The 19,967-nt window shown below is 38.5% G+C and overlaps 1 protein-coding gene across 3 annotated transcripts in view; it reads right to left on the reverse strand.

Annotated features, from left to right (window-relative positions):
* The window catches only part of WT1 (WT1 transcription factor), a 193,489-nt gene extending 174,497 nt beyond the window's left edge, over positions 1 to 18,992 (reverse strand). For all 3 annotated transcript variants that reach the window (XM_075326602.1, XM_075326601.1, XM_075326600.1), the window contains exons 1-3: positions 18,446 to 18,992; positions 11,929 to 12,051; positions 5,127 to 5,229 (exon numbers count right to left, since the gene is read on the reverse strand). In XM_075326602.1, the coding sequence (XP_075182717.1) occupies positions 5,127 to 5,229; positions 11,929 to 12,051; positions 18,446 to 18,836 (617 nt within the window). In that variant the 5' untranslated portion in view covers positions 18,837 to 18,992. The remainder of the gene's footprint in view (positions 1 to 5,126; positions 5,230 to 11,928; positions 12,052 to 18,445) is intronic.
* Between the last annotated feature and the right edge of the window lie 975 nt (positions 18,993 to 19,967).

The raw sequence follows: 19,967 nt of genomic DNA on the forward strand, positions 1-19,967 counted from the left end.
GTCGATAGCCCCTAATTCTGATATGAAAACATCACTTGTATTCAGTGTTAACTGTAAAATGTTGGTAATTTGTCAGAATAATCGACATAAGTTTCTATGGCGTAAAAAAAATCCCTGACACCTTAATTTTAATAGTGCCTTATTTTTAAGGGCTATCCTGTAATTTCTGGACAGCTGGTAACCCTGGAAGGGGCCATCATTTTTGCTCTGGAGCTTCATTGTTACTTGTTAGAGTTATGGAACCTATGCAAAACAGATATGGCCATTAATTTAAATTGGCACAAAATAATGATTAATTTTCCCTAAAGGTTTTAAAAATAACTAGTGATGGGTGAATAGTAACTAGCTGTGAATTGGCACAAAATAATGATTCATTTTCCCTAAAAGCTTTAAAAATAACTAGTGATGAGTGAATAGTAACTACCTGTGTTCAGATTATTCATAACAAATCCCAAAGTACTAGTCCGGTATTCGTCATTAATAACAAATCTAATGCAAGTTAATGGGGAACCTGAGCATTTTTCTTGTTTTGACGAAAACTGGAATAGTACTCGATATTCAGTAGGCATTGCAAATAGTTACTATTCCCCCATTTATTGAAGTTACCAGTTTGGGACTATAATTGGTTTCTTATTGCATTTACACTCATTTTATCTAACATTCCCTGCAATTCTTTGATGTCTTATCCACTGAATATCTTAGTAACCATGTCCCTCTGTCTTTTCATAAAATGCACTATAGCTGATAATGTAAGGCCCAATCCACTTTACCATTCCCTACAGCCAAACATATTTACTGCATTTGATTACCATCTAATGCCATTTTACGTTTTACGTATGACATGGATCCGTACAAAGGCATACATAGAATAATGGCTGTTCAACACCTTCTAGGGTGGCTCGGAGAGGGAGGACCTAGCCTTGGTTGACCCCATCCTCTTTACTATTAGGTCACAAGAACCTGGGTCAGACTGGGCTTTGATATTGAAGTTGTTACCTCTCTATCCCCTTTGCTCTCACCGGGTTCTGCATTAAACACCAGAACGTACAAGAATCTGAAATGCTTTTCCATCCTAAGGCATTATGGGAGTAATGTTCGGGGAAAAAAAAACATTTCCTTCTACACATTAGACCTATTCCTTCATGTGACGCATTACTAAAGAGAGAATGTAGGAAAAGATCTCATGCCAAGACAGAATGCATCAATATTTATTGGATATGGAGTCATCCTAGGGGAAATATGACTTAATTTTCCCCACTGGTTTTATGGTGCAGTTTGTACCAGTCACCAGACAAGTCTTATCAGAGTGATACAGGACTGTATCCAAGTTCACCGAGAGTTGAGAAATGATTTCCTTTTCACTGCTGAAATTGTTAGGAAAGGGAATGTGATACTTTAAGTGTGTCTTGAACCTGCACTATATCCTTTCTGCTCTCACAAAAAAGGTGGAAATTCTTCAGAGTTAATTATGATTAAAAGCTGTTCAATAATATTTGGTGAAACTGAAATTTACCAGCAAACATAGCAAAGTCCATTAAAGTCCAATTGATTTAAATCTGTCAATTGTTAATCACTATGGAAGCACACGGACATATGACAACTATTGCAGTTAGGAACAGTTCATGCAACATTTATTACGGAGTTCTGTTTGATTTGGAAGAGTATGAAAGAGATTTGGGCCACGTAAAAATAATAATATACAGTATTTATGATATGAAAAGTTAAAATTCTGAAAAAAAGAGAATACAAAATTAAGATGTCAGAATTCTAAGAGTAAAATCAGAATTTTCATTTGGCTAAGTTAGATCTGAAAATCTCTCTCATATTCTTCAGCGAACAGTCTAAATTCTGACTATTTCAAGATTCTGAGTACATTCATCTAAGATTTTGGGATTTCAGAATAATTTTATTTTGGTTTTCTTTTTCTATGGTCATTTCGTTGTTTTAAACCCAATGACGTAGAAATAATTTGTCCCCATGTTAAAGTATCCAGGTTTTGATCTTATTTTATACCACTCTTCCCCTGAGCATTCCATTTTGTTTTGTTTTTGTTTTTTTTAGATTTTTAAAATTCTTCATCTAATTTCATTGTTTAAAAGAACAGAGAGTCCTCAGTGGTTGATACCTTTTAATGGCTAACTGAAAAGATGGTACCAACCACTGAGGACTCTCTGTTCTTTTAAACAATTTTTTTTATCTCTACTGGCTAACACGGTACAAAGATATATTTTACTTGTATCATCTAATCTCAGAGATCTGTGTCTTTTTACTTGGTGCACCCAATATGCTAATTTTAGGGGTTTTACCATTGGGGTGTTGCTCACAGATTTCTCTGGGGGATTATCTTTAGGCTGATTGGCATTATTACCCTGGGAGCAATGCCACCTTGATAAAAACCATAAACATTTACATATTAAGTGCACTGTATAAAAATAATATCTCTGCCACTCTACGTCAGATTAAAAAAAAAGAGAAAAACATTTCTCAGGGAAGTGGTTGAAAGAAAGGAAGAGCAAAAACTGCCACTTTTTTCCTTTAAGAATAGAAAATAGGAGCTGTAACATTCCAAAAAATAATTTTAGTTTCTGTTTCTATCAGAAAATAATAGCCAATTGGGAACAAAGTTGTACGATGGCTGTTGGGTATTATTATCATTTCACAATTATCCCAAAAGGAACCTGGGAGCGCAAAGGGAAGTGGTCAGGAGCCAAGAGAACCAACTACAGCCAAAAAGCTACATTTAGTTCACAGATATACTTTGAGTAGTACAACAGTTTTCCCAATCTAAATGTTGTGTTTCAATGAGCAGATCAGCTGCAGACAATTTTAACCCTTTAGCACACCGCATCAGCTTTCCTATACACATACATCCAGGAATTCAATAGCAGTATCAGTTTTTTCATTAAAGTTCTTCCACATTTTCTCCTAAAAACTTAAAAAAATGTATTTATATTATTTTTTTTAACAATTCTTTAATGCTAGGGTTTTTGTTACAATGACCTTACAAGTAGAGTAGCTATTCGCTATACAAAATAGGTTCTGAAAATAGTTGGGGCGCCTTAGCCAATGATCAATTAAAATTAGTGATAGGGAAAACTGTGATATCATAGTCCCTGTTGTCTGAGCCTACGAGCATCACTAAGCAACACCAATACCTTTTCTGGTTTCTACACCAAGGAAAGAAAAAGAATACACTAGACATAACTGCAAGAGCAAACATGGCTTCCTCAGTAAAGATAGTGTAGGAAGTATTGTAGAATTTACAAATGTATTCTGAACATTTTCCATAGGATTAATTGTCATAATGCAACCTCAGAGTTCCCGCAACGTTTGTGTGTTTGCACAGATTGTGTGTTTGTACAGATTGTGTGTTTGTACAGATTGTGTTTGTACAGATTGTGTGTTTGCAGGAGTTGTGTGTTTGTAGAGATTGTGCGTTTTCAGGGGTTACGCCTTTGTACAGATTTTGTGTTTGTACAGATTGTGTTTGCTGGGGTTGTGCCTTTGTATAGATTGTGTTTTCAGGGGTTGCGCTTTTGTACAGATTGTGTGTTTGCAGGGGTTGTGTGTTTGTACAAATTGTGTGTTTTCAGGGTTTACGCCTTTGTACAAATTGTGTGTTTGTACATATTTTGTGTTTGTACATATTTTGTTTGCAGTGGTTGTGCCTTTGTACAGATTGTGTGTTTGTACAGATTGTGTGATTGTACAGATTGTGTTTGCATGGGTTGTGTCTTTGTATAGATTGTGTTTTCAGGGGTTGCGCCTTTTTACAGATTGTGTGTTTGCAGGAGTTGTGTGTTTGCACAAATTGTGTGTTTTCAGGGGTTACGCCTTTGTACAGATTGTGTGTTTGTACAGATTTTGTGTTTGTACAGATTGTGTTTGCAGGGGTTGTGCCTTTGTATAGATTGTGTGTTTTCAGGGGTTACGCCTTTGTACAGATTGTGCGTTTGTATAGATTGTGTGTTTGTACAGATTGTGTATTTGCAGTCACAATCCCTCCTATTTTCTGAGTTATATAAAATACTTTAGGTTCCTATTTCATCCCGCTGTGAGACATTTTTTAGAAGTAAGTAAACATTCATTTTGATTGAAGACCCTCATGCTATATATTACGATTTATATCATGAGTTATACTGTTTTGCACTATTGCTGTATTCTTATGTCTAATATTTTGGGAGCAATTATCTGTTTTACGTTAGTAATATTTCTTTATATTTAGTATTTCTTGTTGTTTTACAATGTATTTTATTCCCCCACCTTATTACTCCTCAATATTTCTACCATACTTCTGCCATGTGCATCAATGTACAGTGACAAATATATGTAAAATAAGGCTATGTTCACAATGTGTTTTAGTAATATCAATCCCTCCATCAGGCTTACATCTGGAGCCATGAAAAAACATTTTGGGCATATGTGCCAACAAGGCATTGAGTTTAATGTTGACCATATGTTAGTGGCCACTTCATAGGTGGATACCATCAAAAATAATGTCCAAGAGAGCATAAAGTAACTGTGTGACTGCTTCATCCATTAAAGTCAATGGCCCTGTCAGCACATATGCCCTAATCCCGTCTTCCGGGCTTCATGAGCGGATAAAACATGAAGTGAACATAACAGTGGTGACAAAAAAAGACACAAAGATTTGCTGGAAAAAACGTAACGGGCGATGTTCAAACTCAAAACTGCTGATACTGGTGTTGCTGGAAAAGGAGCTGGGCTGCAATACCAGCACCGCTGATGGGCAAGGGTGGTGTCCAGCTCATAGAGAAAATATCCGAAAATATGGAGAACACCTTTTATGCCACAAGTATCAATTACTACACACTTGTTCCCACACTGAGAGTTATGTGACTGACCATGCCCAAGCAGTGTCCACATACAGGCTACTTTGTTAACATAGGGGTGGGATTCTTCTCCGACACACTAATAATTGGATTATACTACAGGCTAGAGCTGTCAAATAATGCCATATGTAAAGAACAGTCCTATGACATCCAGAACTATGGTGACACTTTAGTGATGTCACTACTAATACATATGTGTCACAAACATTACTGATGAGCACAATTATCTCATCTGTTACATAGTGGTGAGATGTAGACATCTGAGGAACATACCTGTTGTATGGGGATCTGAGTAGGAGGGCCTGGCTGCCCGTGCAGCTGTCAGTAGGGGTGTGACAGCCATACACTGGAGGAGGCACCGAGTACTGCTGGTCTCCTGCAGGGAAATGATAACCAATTTACCAACATCAACCCGACATGTCATCATCTACATCAATTACCCTCATGTCATCTGTGCACGTCTCAGGCAAATCACATATGGAATGCATTAACTCGCAGAGACAGATGGATTGGGCTTCTAAACAATGGCACTGCACAGTCATACATACTGTAGCTCCCTAATACTATCTGCCTATATTTAGCTAGATAGATAGATAGATAGATAGATAGATACCGTTTCCCCCCAAGATAAGACAGGAGTCTTATATTATTTTTCGCTCCGAAATATGGGTTTAGGGCTTATTTTCAGGGGATGTCTTACTTTTTTTTTCATGAACAACAATCTACATTTATTCTTGAACACAAAATCAACATTTATTCAAAAATAGTAAAATCGTATTTTGGAACATCAACATGTGTGAGCACAGTGCATTTTTTTTGTGCAGTTGTGTGTAGTTTGTGGGCCAAATTTTCATGTCAGCAAAGTCAATGAGAATTCTAAAGTGCTGTGTGCGTGTTGCTTATTTTTTCCTTGCAGATTTGGTGCAGAAAATATTCTGCAGCATGTCAATTGTTGGTGCATTTTTTCCTGCTTTTTTTAAGCCCTTCCACCCATTGACTTCATTAAGAATAACGTAAAAAATGCACCAAAAACGAATGTGTGTAACACGTGTGTGTATCTATCCATCCATCTATCTATTAATTCAAATATGCTTTATTGGCAGGACCAAAATACAATTAGTATTGTCAAAGCAAGAGAAATACAGTAAGTGTGGTGGGAGGGGATCAGGGTTATGGGGAGTTGGGGGCACAATTTGGGCTTTGAAAGTCCTTTTAGGGACCTTATGTTCCTCTCAGCTTATGACAAGTGGAGACATATTGGGCGGCGATCTCCACCATTGATTCTTCTTCCCCCAGTAGGATGCGGAGTTTCCTCTCCTCGTCCATGAATTGAAAGTCCGGGATATGAGTGGTAAGTTTCTGGAAGTGGGAGGCCCTCACTGCTGAGTATTTGTCACAGTGCAGTAGGAAATGCGCCTCGTCCTCCAGAGCCCCCTGCTGGCAGTGCTGGCACAGTCTGTTCTCCCGCGGCTTGTATGTCTGTTGGTGCCGCCCTGTTTCCACATCTAGGCTGTGGGCACTCAGTCTGTACAGGCTCAGGGTCTGCCTGTCTTTGGGGTGGCGTAACCTTTCCAGGTATGGGGCCAAAGTGTAGTCCCTCCGCAGTGACCGGTAGATGGTGAGTTCCTGGGAGTTCTCTAATTCACTCTTCCAGTCCTCTATGTATTGCATCTTGCAGCTCTCAGATCTCTTTTATTTGGGCTTTTGTCAGGGTGTGTTGCTGACTTTGGCTGTACTGGCTGACAGGGTTCCTGGCTTGCTCTGGGCTCTGACTCAGCAGGGCTTTATGATGGTAGGAGCTGGGGTTGCTGTTCTGTATGTGCACCTGGTGTGATAGCGTCCTCTTGTGTATACTGAGCCATAAGGAGAATCGGCCCAGTTCTGCTCGACAGGCTATGTGTGAGGTGCTGCGATGGACTTGGAGAACATATTTACAGAACTCCATGTGGAAGACTTCGGTTAGGCTGGAATCCCACTTTGTGTGGTCTGGGTAGGTCACTGGGCCCCATACCTCGCTGCCATACAGCAGTATAGGGGTGATGATGCTGTCAAATACCTTGAGCCAGACTCTCACAGGTGGTTTCAGGTGGTACAGTTGTCTTCTGATGGCATAGAAGGTTCTGCACGCTTTTCCTTTCAGGGCTTTTGCTGCTTGCTTGAGGCTCCCGTTATTGCTTAGCTCCAGACCGAGGTAGGTATAGTTGCTGGTCTTCTCCAGCGTGGTGCCATTTAATGTGAAGGAGGGAGTGGGTATTTTGTTCTGGTTCCTCTTCTGAAACACCATGACTTTGGTCTTCTTTTGGTTGATGGACAAAGCCCACCTGTTTCTAGCACTGCCAGGCTATCTTGGAGGCCTTTTTCGGTTGGGGAGAGTAGCAGGAGGTCGTCTGCGTACAGCAAGAACTTCACCTCTTGGTCATGCAGACTGAGGCCAGGAGTGGGGGAGGACTCTAAAGCTGCTGCTAGTCCATATATATAGATGTTGAATAGAGTTGGGCTCAGGCTGCAGGCCTGTCTGACCCCACGGCCCTGTTGGAAGAAAGCCGTCCTCTTCCCGTTCACCTTCATGCTGCATCGGTTTTCAGTGTATGAGCTCTTGATCATGTCATAGGTTCTGCCACCTATTCCACTCTCCAGAAGTTTCAGGAACAAGCCAGGGTGCCATACTGAGTCAAATGCCTTTTTGAAGTCCACGAAACATGCAAATATTTTCCCCAGTTTTTTGCTGTGGACGTGGGTCTTGATGAGGCTGTGCAGGGTGTAGATGTGATGCGGTGGTTTGGCATGAACCCAGCTTGGCTTCTGCTGAGGGTGTCCCGCTGGGTGAGGAAGGTGATAATCCTTTTATTAATGATGCTGTTGAACAGTTTTCAAAGAATGCTGTTGACACAGATCCCTCTGTAGTTTGCTGGATCATATCGGTCTCCATTCTTGTAGATGGGCATTATGAGACCTTGATGCCAGCTCTTTGGGAAGTAGCCGGCACTCAGGACGTGGGTGAATAGTTTAGCCAGTGCTGCATGTATATCTGGTGAGCTGTATTTGATCATCTCTGGCAGGATGCCGTCACTGCGCGCGGCCTTCTTGCATTTCATAAATTTGATTCTGTCTTTTATTTCTAGCACCCTAATTGGTATGTCCAGAGGATTTTGGAAGTGTTTGATTGTCTCCTCCATCCCTGAGTTTAGTAGTTAGGTGCTCCTGTTCTGCAGTTAGGTCTTCTTCTGGTATATTCTTGTATAGGCCTTTGAAGTGGCTGGGCCAGATGTTGCCATTTTGGATGTGGAGGGTGCTATGCTTGGACTGTGTGCCAATATAACTCCAGGTTTTCCAGAATGAGTTATCCTGGAGGGAGTCCTCAAGCTTCTGTAGTTCTTGGGAGATGTGCCTCTTTTTTTTCTCCTTTAGAATGCGCTTGTATTGCCTCTGTAGGGTGTTATGGGCCGCTCTTAGGTCCCTGTTGTTGGGGTCTCTGTGTTTTTGGTTTGAGGCTACTCTTAGGGAGTTGCGTAGTGACTTGCATTCTTTGTGAAACCATTTTTGGCCTTGTTTATTTGTAGGTTTCTTGGTGTTGGTCTTTCTGACGCCTGCTAGCTCTGCCATGGTATACAGGATGTTGTTAAAGTCATTCACTGCCCGGTTGACTCCTTGTTGGTTTGATGTATAGCGTCTTGAGTTGAAATTTACAAGTAGCTCTTGGATCTCGGTTCTGTTGCTCATGTTGGTGTATTCAGTGGATAACTGTTTAGGCCATTTGTAGGATGGTGGCAGATTGTGGAGACCGGTCAGGTGGGGCTTATCTGTGTGTTGCTTGTCCGTGGATCTCATGTACAGCAGTGTCTGGTTGTGGTCTCACAGGTGAGTTTCGGGGGTGACTATGAAGACATTTATTTTTGCTGGGTCCATATCAGTTTTTGCATAATCCAACACACTGCTGCCCATCTGGGAATTTAGTGTATCTATCTATCTATCTATCTATCAACACACAAACTAGTCAAATGACGTGATGTCACAAAGGTCCTGAAGCAGTGTTATCATCAGAATATAAATGCTGGCGTCCCTAGGAAAAAAATTGCCCAGTTTTCTGTCCCTGCCCGTTAATACCAGCCTGTCTCCTATTTAGTTCTCCTGCATTTGAGACCTTTCTTTACTTGACTGTAACTAGGGATTATTTTTGGGGTAGGTCTTATTTTCGGGAAAACACAGTAGATAGATAGATAGATAGATAGATAGATAGATAGATAGATAGATAGATAGATAGATTCAGTATATCACAAAAGTAAGTACACCCCTCACATTTTTGTAAATATTTTATTATATCTTTTCATGGGACAACACTGAAGATATGACACTTTGATATAATGTTAAGTAGTCAGTGCACAGCTTGCATGACAGTGGAAATTTGATGTGCCTGCAAAATAATTCAATAAACAGCTATTAATGTTTAAACCGCTGGCAACAAAAGTGAGTAACCCGCTAAGGGTAAATGGCCAAATTGTGCTCAATTAGCCATTTTCCCTTCCCGGTGTCATGTGACTCATTAGTGTTACAAGGTCTCAGGTGTGAATGGGGAGCAGGTGTGTTACATTTGGTGTTTTCGCTAACACACTCACTCATAATGGTCACTGTAAGTTCAACATGGCCCTTCATGGCAAAGATTCAAAAATAGAATTGTTACTCTACATAAAGATGACCTAGGCTATAAGAAGATTGCCAACACCCTGAAACTGACCTGCAGCATGGTGGCCAAGATCATACAGAGGTTTAACAAGATAGGTGACAGTCAGTACAGGCCTCGGCATAGTCAACCAAAGAAGTTGAGTGTACTTGCTCAGTGTTATCTTTTCAAAATAAACACTGCCAGCATTGCTGCAAACTTTCAGGGGTGGGGGTAAGCCTGTAAGTGCTCAGACCATACACTGCAAAGTGCAAGAAACTGGTCTGCATGTCTGGCACACCAGAGCAAGCTTCTACTAAAAATGATGCAGAAAGCCTGCAAACAGCTTACTGGATTACTGGAACCATGTCTTGTGGTCTGATGAGACCAAGATAAACTTATTTGGTTCAGATGGTGTCAGCGTGTGTGGCAGCAACCAGGTGAGGAGTACAAAGACAAGTGTGTCTTGCCTACAGATAAGCATGGTGGTGGGAATGTCATGGTTTGGGGCTGGATGAGTGCTGCAAGCTGTGGGGAGCTAAAGTTAATTGAGGAAACCATGAATGCAAACAAGTACTGTGACATTCTGAAGCAGAGCAGGATCCCATTTCTTCAAAAAGTGGGCCGCAGGGCAGTATTCCAACAACCTCATACACACCCCCAAGGCGACCACTGCCTTGCTAAAGACTAAAAACTAAGGGTAATGGGGCTGGATTGGCTAGGCATGTCTTAAGACATAAACGATATAGAGCATCTGTGCGTCATCCACAAACTGAAACTGGAGGGGCACAACGTTTCTAACATCCACCAGCTCTGTGATGCCATCATGGAGGATGTTAGAGGATTCCAGTTGCTCCTGTGAAGCTCTAGTGAAGCCCAGTGCTTGAAAATAATGATGGCCAAACAAAATATTGGCACTATGGGCACAATTTGACCATTTTCACTTAGAATTGTACTCAGTTTTTTCACAGAGGTTTAAACATTAAAGGGAACCAATCACCAGCATTTTCGTATATAACCTAAAGCCAGTGCTATACTGGCACTATCAGGCTGATTCTCTACATACCTGTAGTGGTCAGCTCGGATGTTTAGGTTTTGAAATCCAAGAAAGTAAAGTTTATAATTAGCAGCTTGTTGAGTGACAGCAGCTGAGGATCAGATAATATCTGGGGGTATTCATAGTTATCCCCTCCCCCTGTTAGAATTAGCATAAGTATGATACAATCGACCTAGCAAGACCTGTGGTGAGGTCATACCCATGTGACCAGAAGGGGCAAGGCCTCAGCCCACTGACCTGGATACGAAATCACATGGGTGTGACCTCACACAGGTACTGGTAGGTGGATTGTATAATACGTATGCTAATTCTAACAGGGGGAGAGTATGACTCTGAATACCCCCCCTCCCCAGATATTATCTGATTCTCAGCTGCTGTCACTCAACAAGCAGCTAATTTTATAATCTTTATTTTCTTGGATTTCAAAACCTAAACATCCCAGGTGACCACTACAGGTATGAAGATAAGCAGCCTGATAGTGCCAGTATAGCACTGGCTTTAGATTATATACAAAACTCCTGGTGATTGGTTCCCTTTAATTTCAGTATGTTGAGTTATTTAGAGGGCACCAGATTTACACTGTTATATAAGCTGTACACTGACTTCTTTACATTGTATCAAAGTGTCATATCTTCAGTATTGCCCCATGAATAGATATAATAAAATGGATACAACAATGTGAGGGGTATACTCACTATTGTGATAAATTGTAGACAGATAAATAGACAGAGATAGATAGATAGATAGATAGATAGATAGATAGATAGATAGATAGATAGATAATGGATAGATAGATAGATAGATAGATAGATAGATAATGGATAGATAGATAGAATATGAAAAGTGATGAAAAACACAATGAAATAAATCAGTAAGTTATTAATAGGGTTTTGTTTCTTGTGACGTCCTGCCTGTAGCTGGGGTGGTGCATGCAGGGGGGTTGGATACTGCCGACCGCTGTACATATTACACTGTGTATTCAGATGAGCTTGGCGTGGCAGGACCCTAAGGCAATGTAATGTGTTGTGGGCTCTATCTCACATGGATATTTAGTGGGGGTAACTATGATTTTCAGTATGACTAGCACTAATGTCACTTTATTACATGTGATTTTATGTGGGGATGCAGAAACAACTTACTGCAAATACTAGCAGCTATGCACATTTCCTGCAGCAAGGCATTGTTGGAATATCTAGGTTCTGCTATATCTGTACAATATTCATTTTCAGAGTCATCTCAAGATTACAATGTACTAACAAGAACACTCTGAGTATGAGAAATTGCTGAAGTTCAGCCCCACAATTATCGGACAAATACATATATTGTGCACCATAGCACTGTGCACCACAGAGCACACTTACCTAGGGGGGTTTGTTGGCTGATGGGGTCTTCATGTTTGAATGAGTGGTTAGTAAACTGTGCTGTATGGTGAGATGGAGTGTGGCCATAACTCGGGGTGCCATCAAAAGCCATTGCACTGTAACCTGCAACAATCAAGGCATTACTAATGTCAGTAGATGTTATGAGATATCTGATAGGTAATGCTACATACAACACACGGCTGATCCAAAGAAAACCTCTGTGTCCACTCTATGGAACTACCTCCCAAAAACTACATGAAAATCTGATTAAAACTCATGTTAATTCATTACTTGATAATTAAGTACACCAAATTGAATAAAGTAATATTCCATTACAGCATTTCAGTTATTTCTAATTGGTCGCAGATGCCATATTCTGCAGTTCACTCCCATTTCCAACTATTCAACTCATATCTGATTGAAAAAAAACTGATACAAAGTGAACACTATAGGGCTGGATTCACACACAACTTTTACAGTTGCTTTTACCTGGGTTCACAAGTATTCTTTGCATAAGGCTCAGTTTATTTTAACATGAAGCAACTCATCACATGACAACTGAGGGTGAAATTAATGTATCCGGTGCCATCTGGCATTTTACTGCCAGGCGCTGATCCAGGAACCGATCCCAGTGTTACATGAAACATTGTGATCTGACCACCGGCTGTACACCAGGACCTGTGTGACCCCACCACTAATGCAATGGACATGTAAGAACAATGGGATCAGCTCTGCAACCAGTTTTCAAATGGCAATTTAGTTATATATAAATAGCAAAAAAACAATGCGTTGATGGGCATATATGCAAGGGGGCCATTGTAGGAGAGGAGCCAAGCAAAGAACAGCCCTTCCTTTAGACTCTTCTTTCATTTTGGATCCATTCTTTGACCATATAAAAAGTGCAGCCAAAACTGAGGATCCAGCTTTGATGTCTATGAGTGTGGCAGCGGAACATGTATAGAAACCCCCCCAAGAGCATATTCCATTAAAAGGCGCCCAACCTGCTACAATACATGCACCTTCATATAATGGATTATCTGCAAACCCTTGGATCCTGTGGTTTCTAGTATACAAAAAATGGCCTTAATAGCCATATTTATTACTAGTCCACATAGCTTGGGGCACAAAAAGGAGCAATACTAAAAATAAACAGTTAAGAAATCAGTAGTGAGGATGCAGCAGTGATGTTATAAGCAATGGATTGATTAACCCAGTGTATGCCTCAGCTAAAACAAATGCTGGGTGATTTGTATGGAGACGCCTCCATGCTGAAGCTTTGTGCGGTAGGATTAGGATGCAGTACTATACACCATACAGGAATGAGCAGAGCCCATCATGGTCAGGACATTTTAATTACAAATAAACAAAGCACAAAAACTAAAAATTTGTACAGAAATATCTGAATTAGTTTATTTCTTGCTTTTCTGCGAGCCCTTTTCAAATAAATAGAGTCACGGAAAAAATCTGCAGTGTGTGACCAATTTTATCTACTTATAAGAGACCAAGATCATGAATGATATACTGTGCATAACTTCTCAACAACACTGAAAGATTACTAAAAGATTACTATCATGTCTGAAAAGGGGAATATATCTTACAGAATGCATCCTTTACATTCCATAGGGTTTGCTTTAGTCGGCGATTACTGTTAGTCCATGGCATTATTCTACAATATATTTATAACTTTTAAATAAGAAAATGCATATATAAGAAGATTAAAATAAAACACACATTTATATTTTGCATGCAATTCTATACAGTTTGAGAGACACCAAAAATTCTCATTTACACCTGAACTTAGAAATCATTTCATATTCTTTTTTAACGATTACAGCTTTAAATATTTATTAAACAATAGCTGACGGCAGAGAACAATTACTGACCATACAGGAACATGTATTAAGGTTTGTTCAGCTTTAGCAGGAATTTCTGTCCCAATTATCTTAAGAACAGACAATCACACTGGTTGGGAACATTTACACAACACACTGTTTCAGAAGGAAAAAAAGATTTAGAAACTCAAATATCAAAAAATTGAATAGAAGGAAATGTGAACTTGAGAGGTACAGCAGCGAATGAGGTCTGAGGCAGGAAAGTTTGCTATATATCAGCCTTATTCAATATTTTATTCAGTTATGTCTAGTACCTGGGACTTCTAAGATTAATTCATATACATGCTACAGAAACACCTCCTGTATATATATATATATATATATATATATAAATATATATATATATATATATATATATATATATATATATATACCCACTCACATATATTAACTTTTTAGTCTGCATCATATAAATATTCCCTAATACTACAGATATCCTACTATACTAGCTCATGTAACTGTAAGTTTTCATTTATATCGATGAACAAGGGCAGGGAAAGCATATTGTATATAATATCATATATTTTATATATTTATATTATATATACTCTAAATATATTAACATTAAGTCCATCTAATATGTTACTTTCTTGTATATGCAAAAGGGGAATTACATGATCCATATTATCTGAGACAGAAAATGGTTTGCTGGGGAAAAATAAAAATATTAAAAAGAGCTCCGGCTTGAAGGAGAAAATATAAAACATGATAATTAATATATAAGCCATAAAATCCACGTTTTCACCCTAGACAGTAAGTAAACAATGCTGTCCTTTGTTTTGTGTTTTTACTGGATTTTTTTCTTTCCAAAGATATATATATATATATATATATATATATATATATATATACCTATTTTGTCATGCACTTATTTTCCCTTTCTTGTATTTATTAATTTACTTATTTTATAGCATTTTCTATACATACATTTATATAATATTTTCTTTTTATTTACAGTCTTTTTTTTCTCTGTATGAAGAAATAGTTATCAATTGAGTAGAAATAGGCTCATACTGTATACAAGCTATCCTTATGCCAGATTCATACATTAGCAGATATGCAAAAAGTTACATAAATAAAGTGCAAAATGATATTATATATTTATCATATGATCATAAAGAGACCCCTGCTTGAGAAGGAGGTAGTTCCCAGAAAAGTGGCCAGGGTCAGTGTTTGGCCATGTTAGCCTCCTAATCCTGAAGGCTGTTTATTGTCTCTTGATGTCAGGGGACTCTTTCCTATGATTCGGACTCTTTTCTATGATTCGGACTCTTTTCTATGATTCGGACTCTTTCTATGATTAGGACTCTTTTCTATGATTCGGACTCTTTCTGTGATTCGGACTCTTTTGGACTCTTTCTATGATTCGGACTCTTTTGGACTCTTTCTATGATTCGGACTCTTTCGGACTCTTTTCTATGACTCAGACTGTTTTCTACAATTCAGACTTTTTTGGACTCTTTGCTATGATTCTTATTTTTTACTATAATTCTTACTATTATATATGATTCGCACTCTTGTCTATGATTCAGACTCTTTGCTATGATTCGGACACTTCTATGATTCAGACTGTTTTCTACAATTCAGACTTTTTCCGACTCTTTTCTATGATTTTTACACTTTGCTATGTATGATTTTCACTAATTTCTATGATTCTTATTCTTTTGTATCATTCGGACCTTTTCAGACTCATTTCTATGATTCAGACTCTTTTCTATGATTTGGACTCTGTGCTATGATTATTAATCTTTTCTGTGATTTGGAGCCCTTTCTATGATTTGGACTCTTTGCTATTATTCAGACTCGTTTCTATGATTCAGACACTTTTCTATGATTTGACTCTTTATAAAGATTTAGTAAATAAAACAGATCATTTGCACTTGTTGCTGTAACTTTTGACATATTTAATGCATGAGGGTTCCTGGTGTGTCTTCATCTTCTCTATATTGGATGATATGAGGGGTGGGAGAACCCCACTTTATACACCCACTAAATCAGAGTTGTATTTAACCCGTTTTTGTGCATATTTCTACACCAAACACATGGTGTCCACCCTTTCTTCAGCCCTGAGATGATCTATCAGGCCCTGGGACAGGCACTTTCATTAATTACACAGGGTAGTTAAAAGCAATAACACAATTTTTCAGCTGAAAATAAATGGACTAATTACAATGATATATTTCATTAGCTCCCCATCTCTCCACCTCCATTTTCTTCAACATATTACTGCAACTATAGGAAAATGATCATCTAGTTAAGGTGAACTTTACAAGCAAACACCCAGACAACTTTATAATAAATAATAATAGTAAAACTAGCCAGAAAATACAATATTATAGCTTTATTCTTCATTATTTAATTACTTGAAAAATGGTTTTATTATTATGATTAGATAAATTAAATTCAGAAACATCGCATCAGATAACAGTAATATACAACTGTTAGTCTGCAAAGATACGGGGGTAAGTATTTGTCTACGCACACAGGTATATATTCTTATAATTCATATATTATAGCCACATAGCTTGTAATCTCAGTTTACAGGTTATTAAATATATACACTCTAAATAAATGTATATATATAGATATATGTATATATATATATATCTATATATATATATATATAGATATATATATACATATATATATCCATATATCTATATATATATATATATATATATATATATAGATATATATATATATGTCTATATATATATATTTTTTAATTGTGTGGTTATTTTATCATAGTATTTCATTTCATTTTTTTCTATTTTTAAATTCACCTGTTTAATTATTTCATTATTTTTTTTCATAAATCATTATACATTTGTATTTATTTTTAATTGTTCATTTTCAGCTTATTTTGTAATAATCCAATTTTTACAAAATTTACTGAAATAACCTTTTACTCTTTTAACATTTACATGCTTAGTTCTTACTTTTATTTTTCTTATTTATGTTTCCCTTTTTTCCTCTGAACAATGCACAGACAGTGCTGCTTACAATGTATCCAGATGATGAGTCTCATCTGTGACCTTGACTTGTCCATCTGAATTCAGAGTGATGTTTTGGTCACATTTCCTGGTCCTTCCTGACCCAAAACCTCTGGAATGTGATAAGGGACTGTGGCTCTGAGTCAAACCTTTGCTGATAGCAAGTTCTATGTAATTGGAGTTTTATCACCCCCAGGCTGATTACAGGGTGCTGACAACCAGAAGCCTCCCCAGCTGAAGGTCTGAAGTGGGGTCCGGAGGAAAGAAGGAGCAAGGAATGGAGGAGATGAGAACTGTGCAACACAGCGAGACTGAGCAGAATGGTACATTGTTCTATCAAGGTAACAACTTTCCCACGAAGAACACCAAGTAACATGGCTTTTCTAGAATTGAGAAGCTCCACTGTGACACCATCATGATGAACTAGAAGTATTGAATGGATCCTATATACCAAATATTTAGGAAAACTATTAGTGATGGAGACAAAAGAGTCTAGTGGATACATTTACTGCTATACATACTGCAGGATGAAAGAAAGAAAGACAGAAAGGAAGGAAGAAAGAAAGAAAGAAAGAAAGAAAGAGAAAAAGAAAGAAAGAAAGAAAAAGAAAGGGAGAAAGAAAGAAAGAAAGAGAAAGAAGAGAAAGAAAGTAAAAGAAAAAATAATGGATCATGGATATACTGAATATGTATGAGTATATGTGAAAGAAAACTTTTTTTGTATAAGAATGTTTTTGTATGCTCAACTGTCTTTATCAATATACTAAATGCTATCTATCATTCACTATCTTTCTCTCTCTCTCTTTCTTTCTTTCTTTCTCTCGCTCTATCTCTCTAATACATTGCACTTTCTATTTTTCTCTCTGCAGACAGTTTATGTGTGTAAGCTGTTCGGCGCTGTACATTTTACAGCGCAATCTCTAGGATAAAGTCCGGACTATCGCGTCCCAATAACCCCCGACAGGTAAATCCAGAGCCCCGGGCTCAGCGGACACTCACTCCACTGGGGACTCCATCCTGACCCCCGGGACGGATAAACCCGTGCGCTCTCATCAGCTAACACCAATGATGACAGCCGGTGTGAACTTGAACATGAAGGACCAACGATTGGTTACATTAACCCAGACAGAGGCACATTTTCTATGTTGTACCAGTATTTTGTGTACTCAACTTCTCAGTAATATATAGAAAGGCACAAAGATTTTATATACAATATAAAAAATATATTACAGCCAGGAGATCGAGGGATAGATAGATAGATAGATAGATAGATAGATAGATAATGGATTGATAGATAAATAGAAAGATAGATAGATAATTAGATAGATAAATAGAAAGATAGATAGATAGATAATGGATAGATAGATAATTAGATAGATAAATAGATAGATAAATAGACAGCTAAATAGATACATAGATAAATAGATAGATAGATAGATAGATAGATAGATAGATATATAGATAGATAGAAATCTCTGAGCTCGCTTCGCTTGTTTTGCCGGAGTGACAGATAATCTGAATTGTGCCTTTTTATGCCAAATATGTTACACCATTCATATAGAGCAGTAGATCCATGCTGCACAGTAAACACATGATGCGCAGGTTGTACAGGTTGTAGAGACACACACCCACCTTGGTTCCTGATACTTTGCTGGTTCTCCAGGCAGTTGGACAGGTAGGGGGCATTGGGGAACATCCTCGGCTGGCCAGCCTGTGCCTGACTTGGAGGGGGGGCACTGAATGGCCCATACCTGCAGGCCCCCGCAGCGGTGCCAGAGAACTGCCCAGAGAAGTGGACAGTGAAGGCGCTCAGACACTGATCCTCATGGAGATCTGGGTTCCAGCTGGGCTCCTGCTTGATAAAAGAATGTGACGCGAGGGAAGAGTATGGAGCCCCTGGGGGGAAGTCCAGAACTGGTGCCCACTGCCCACTGCTGCTAACTGGCATATTACAGCTACTGTTCCCGGAGAGAGAAGAGACGGGGGGCAGCAGGGCACTCATGTCCCTCACATCAGACCCCATCTGAAGACCACAAGGGCTGATGCTGGGCTCCAAGCTGACTGCAGGACACTGCTGGATGGTGCTGTTCACTCAATAGTCTGCTCCACGGCCAAAGAATGCTGATAATTCCCTGGGATCTCACTGAGCAGGGTCCTGCAGGAGCTGTGGAGTGTGGGAGCTGCCTCTCCTTGTGTCTCCGACTTGTCAGGTCCCTAATGCTCTAATAGGGGCTTCTCCTCACTGGGAGGTGGAGTCCCAGCCCCATCCCCATTCATACACATCCCATGTATCCACAACACTGCTAGTTGAGTCCTACCCCAGTCATAGAGGAAGAAGGGAGGGGAGCATGTACCCCAATTATACATTGAAAGTGATACCTGTGCTCATAGAAGGGCCACAACAATAACAAGACTGGGCTGTGAGGGGTTGCAAGGAGGGAAATCAGTCATATCTGTAAGTATTAAGAATGGAGTCTCTGATATGAGATATTGGTAAATGCAGAGAAAAGTCACATTAGTTCCAATGTAACAGTACACTAGATAGTGTGTAGCCAGATCAAACTATAGATAGATAATAGATAAATAGATAGATTAATAATAGATACATAGATAATAGATAGATAGATAGATAGATAGATAGATAGATCGATAATAGATAATAGATAGATCGATAATATCCTCATGCTGCTTCTCTACAATTTTTAGATAGATATAAACAGATAATACATATTATAAGATAGACATACAGATAATATTTTATAGACTTACAGAAAGATAGATAAATAATATAAGCATAACAAGGTTATGAGATAGATACTTGTAAATGATAACATAGGATAGATATACTGTACTATTAAATAGTAAGAAAAATATATAATATTGGATGGATGGATGAATGTATAGGTAGGTATACTAAATGACATATATGATAGATAGATAGATAGATAGATAGAGGGATAGATAGATAGATAGATAGATAGATAGATAGATAGAGGGATAGATATAGAGACACTATTGATGTTGTGATATATAAATATCTAATGTCTGGTGTGTATAGCAGGTAGTGATCGGTTATTACTATTAGTGATCAGCTTTGCTTCTGCATAAACAGACGAGATGCTCTCAGGAGATAGGGATCTGTTAGCTATCAATT

Source organism: Anomaloglossus baeobatrachus, chromosome 10 (assembly GCF_048569485.1).
Source record: "Anomaloglossus baeobatrachus isolate aAnoBae1 chromosome 10, aAnoBae1.hap1, whole genome shotgun sequence".
In the NCBI taxonomy this organism is placed as follows: Eukaryota; Metazoa; Chordata; class Amphibia; order Anura; family Aromobatidae; genus Anomaloglossus; species Anomaloglossus baeobatrachus.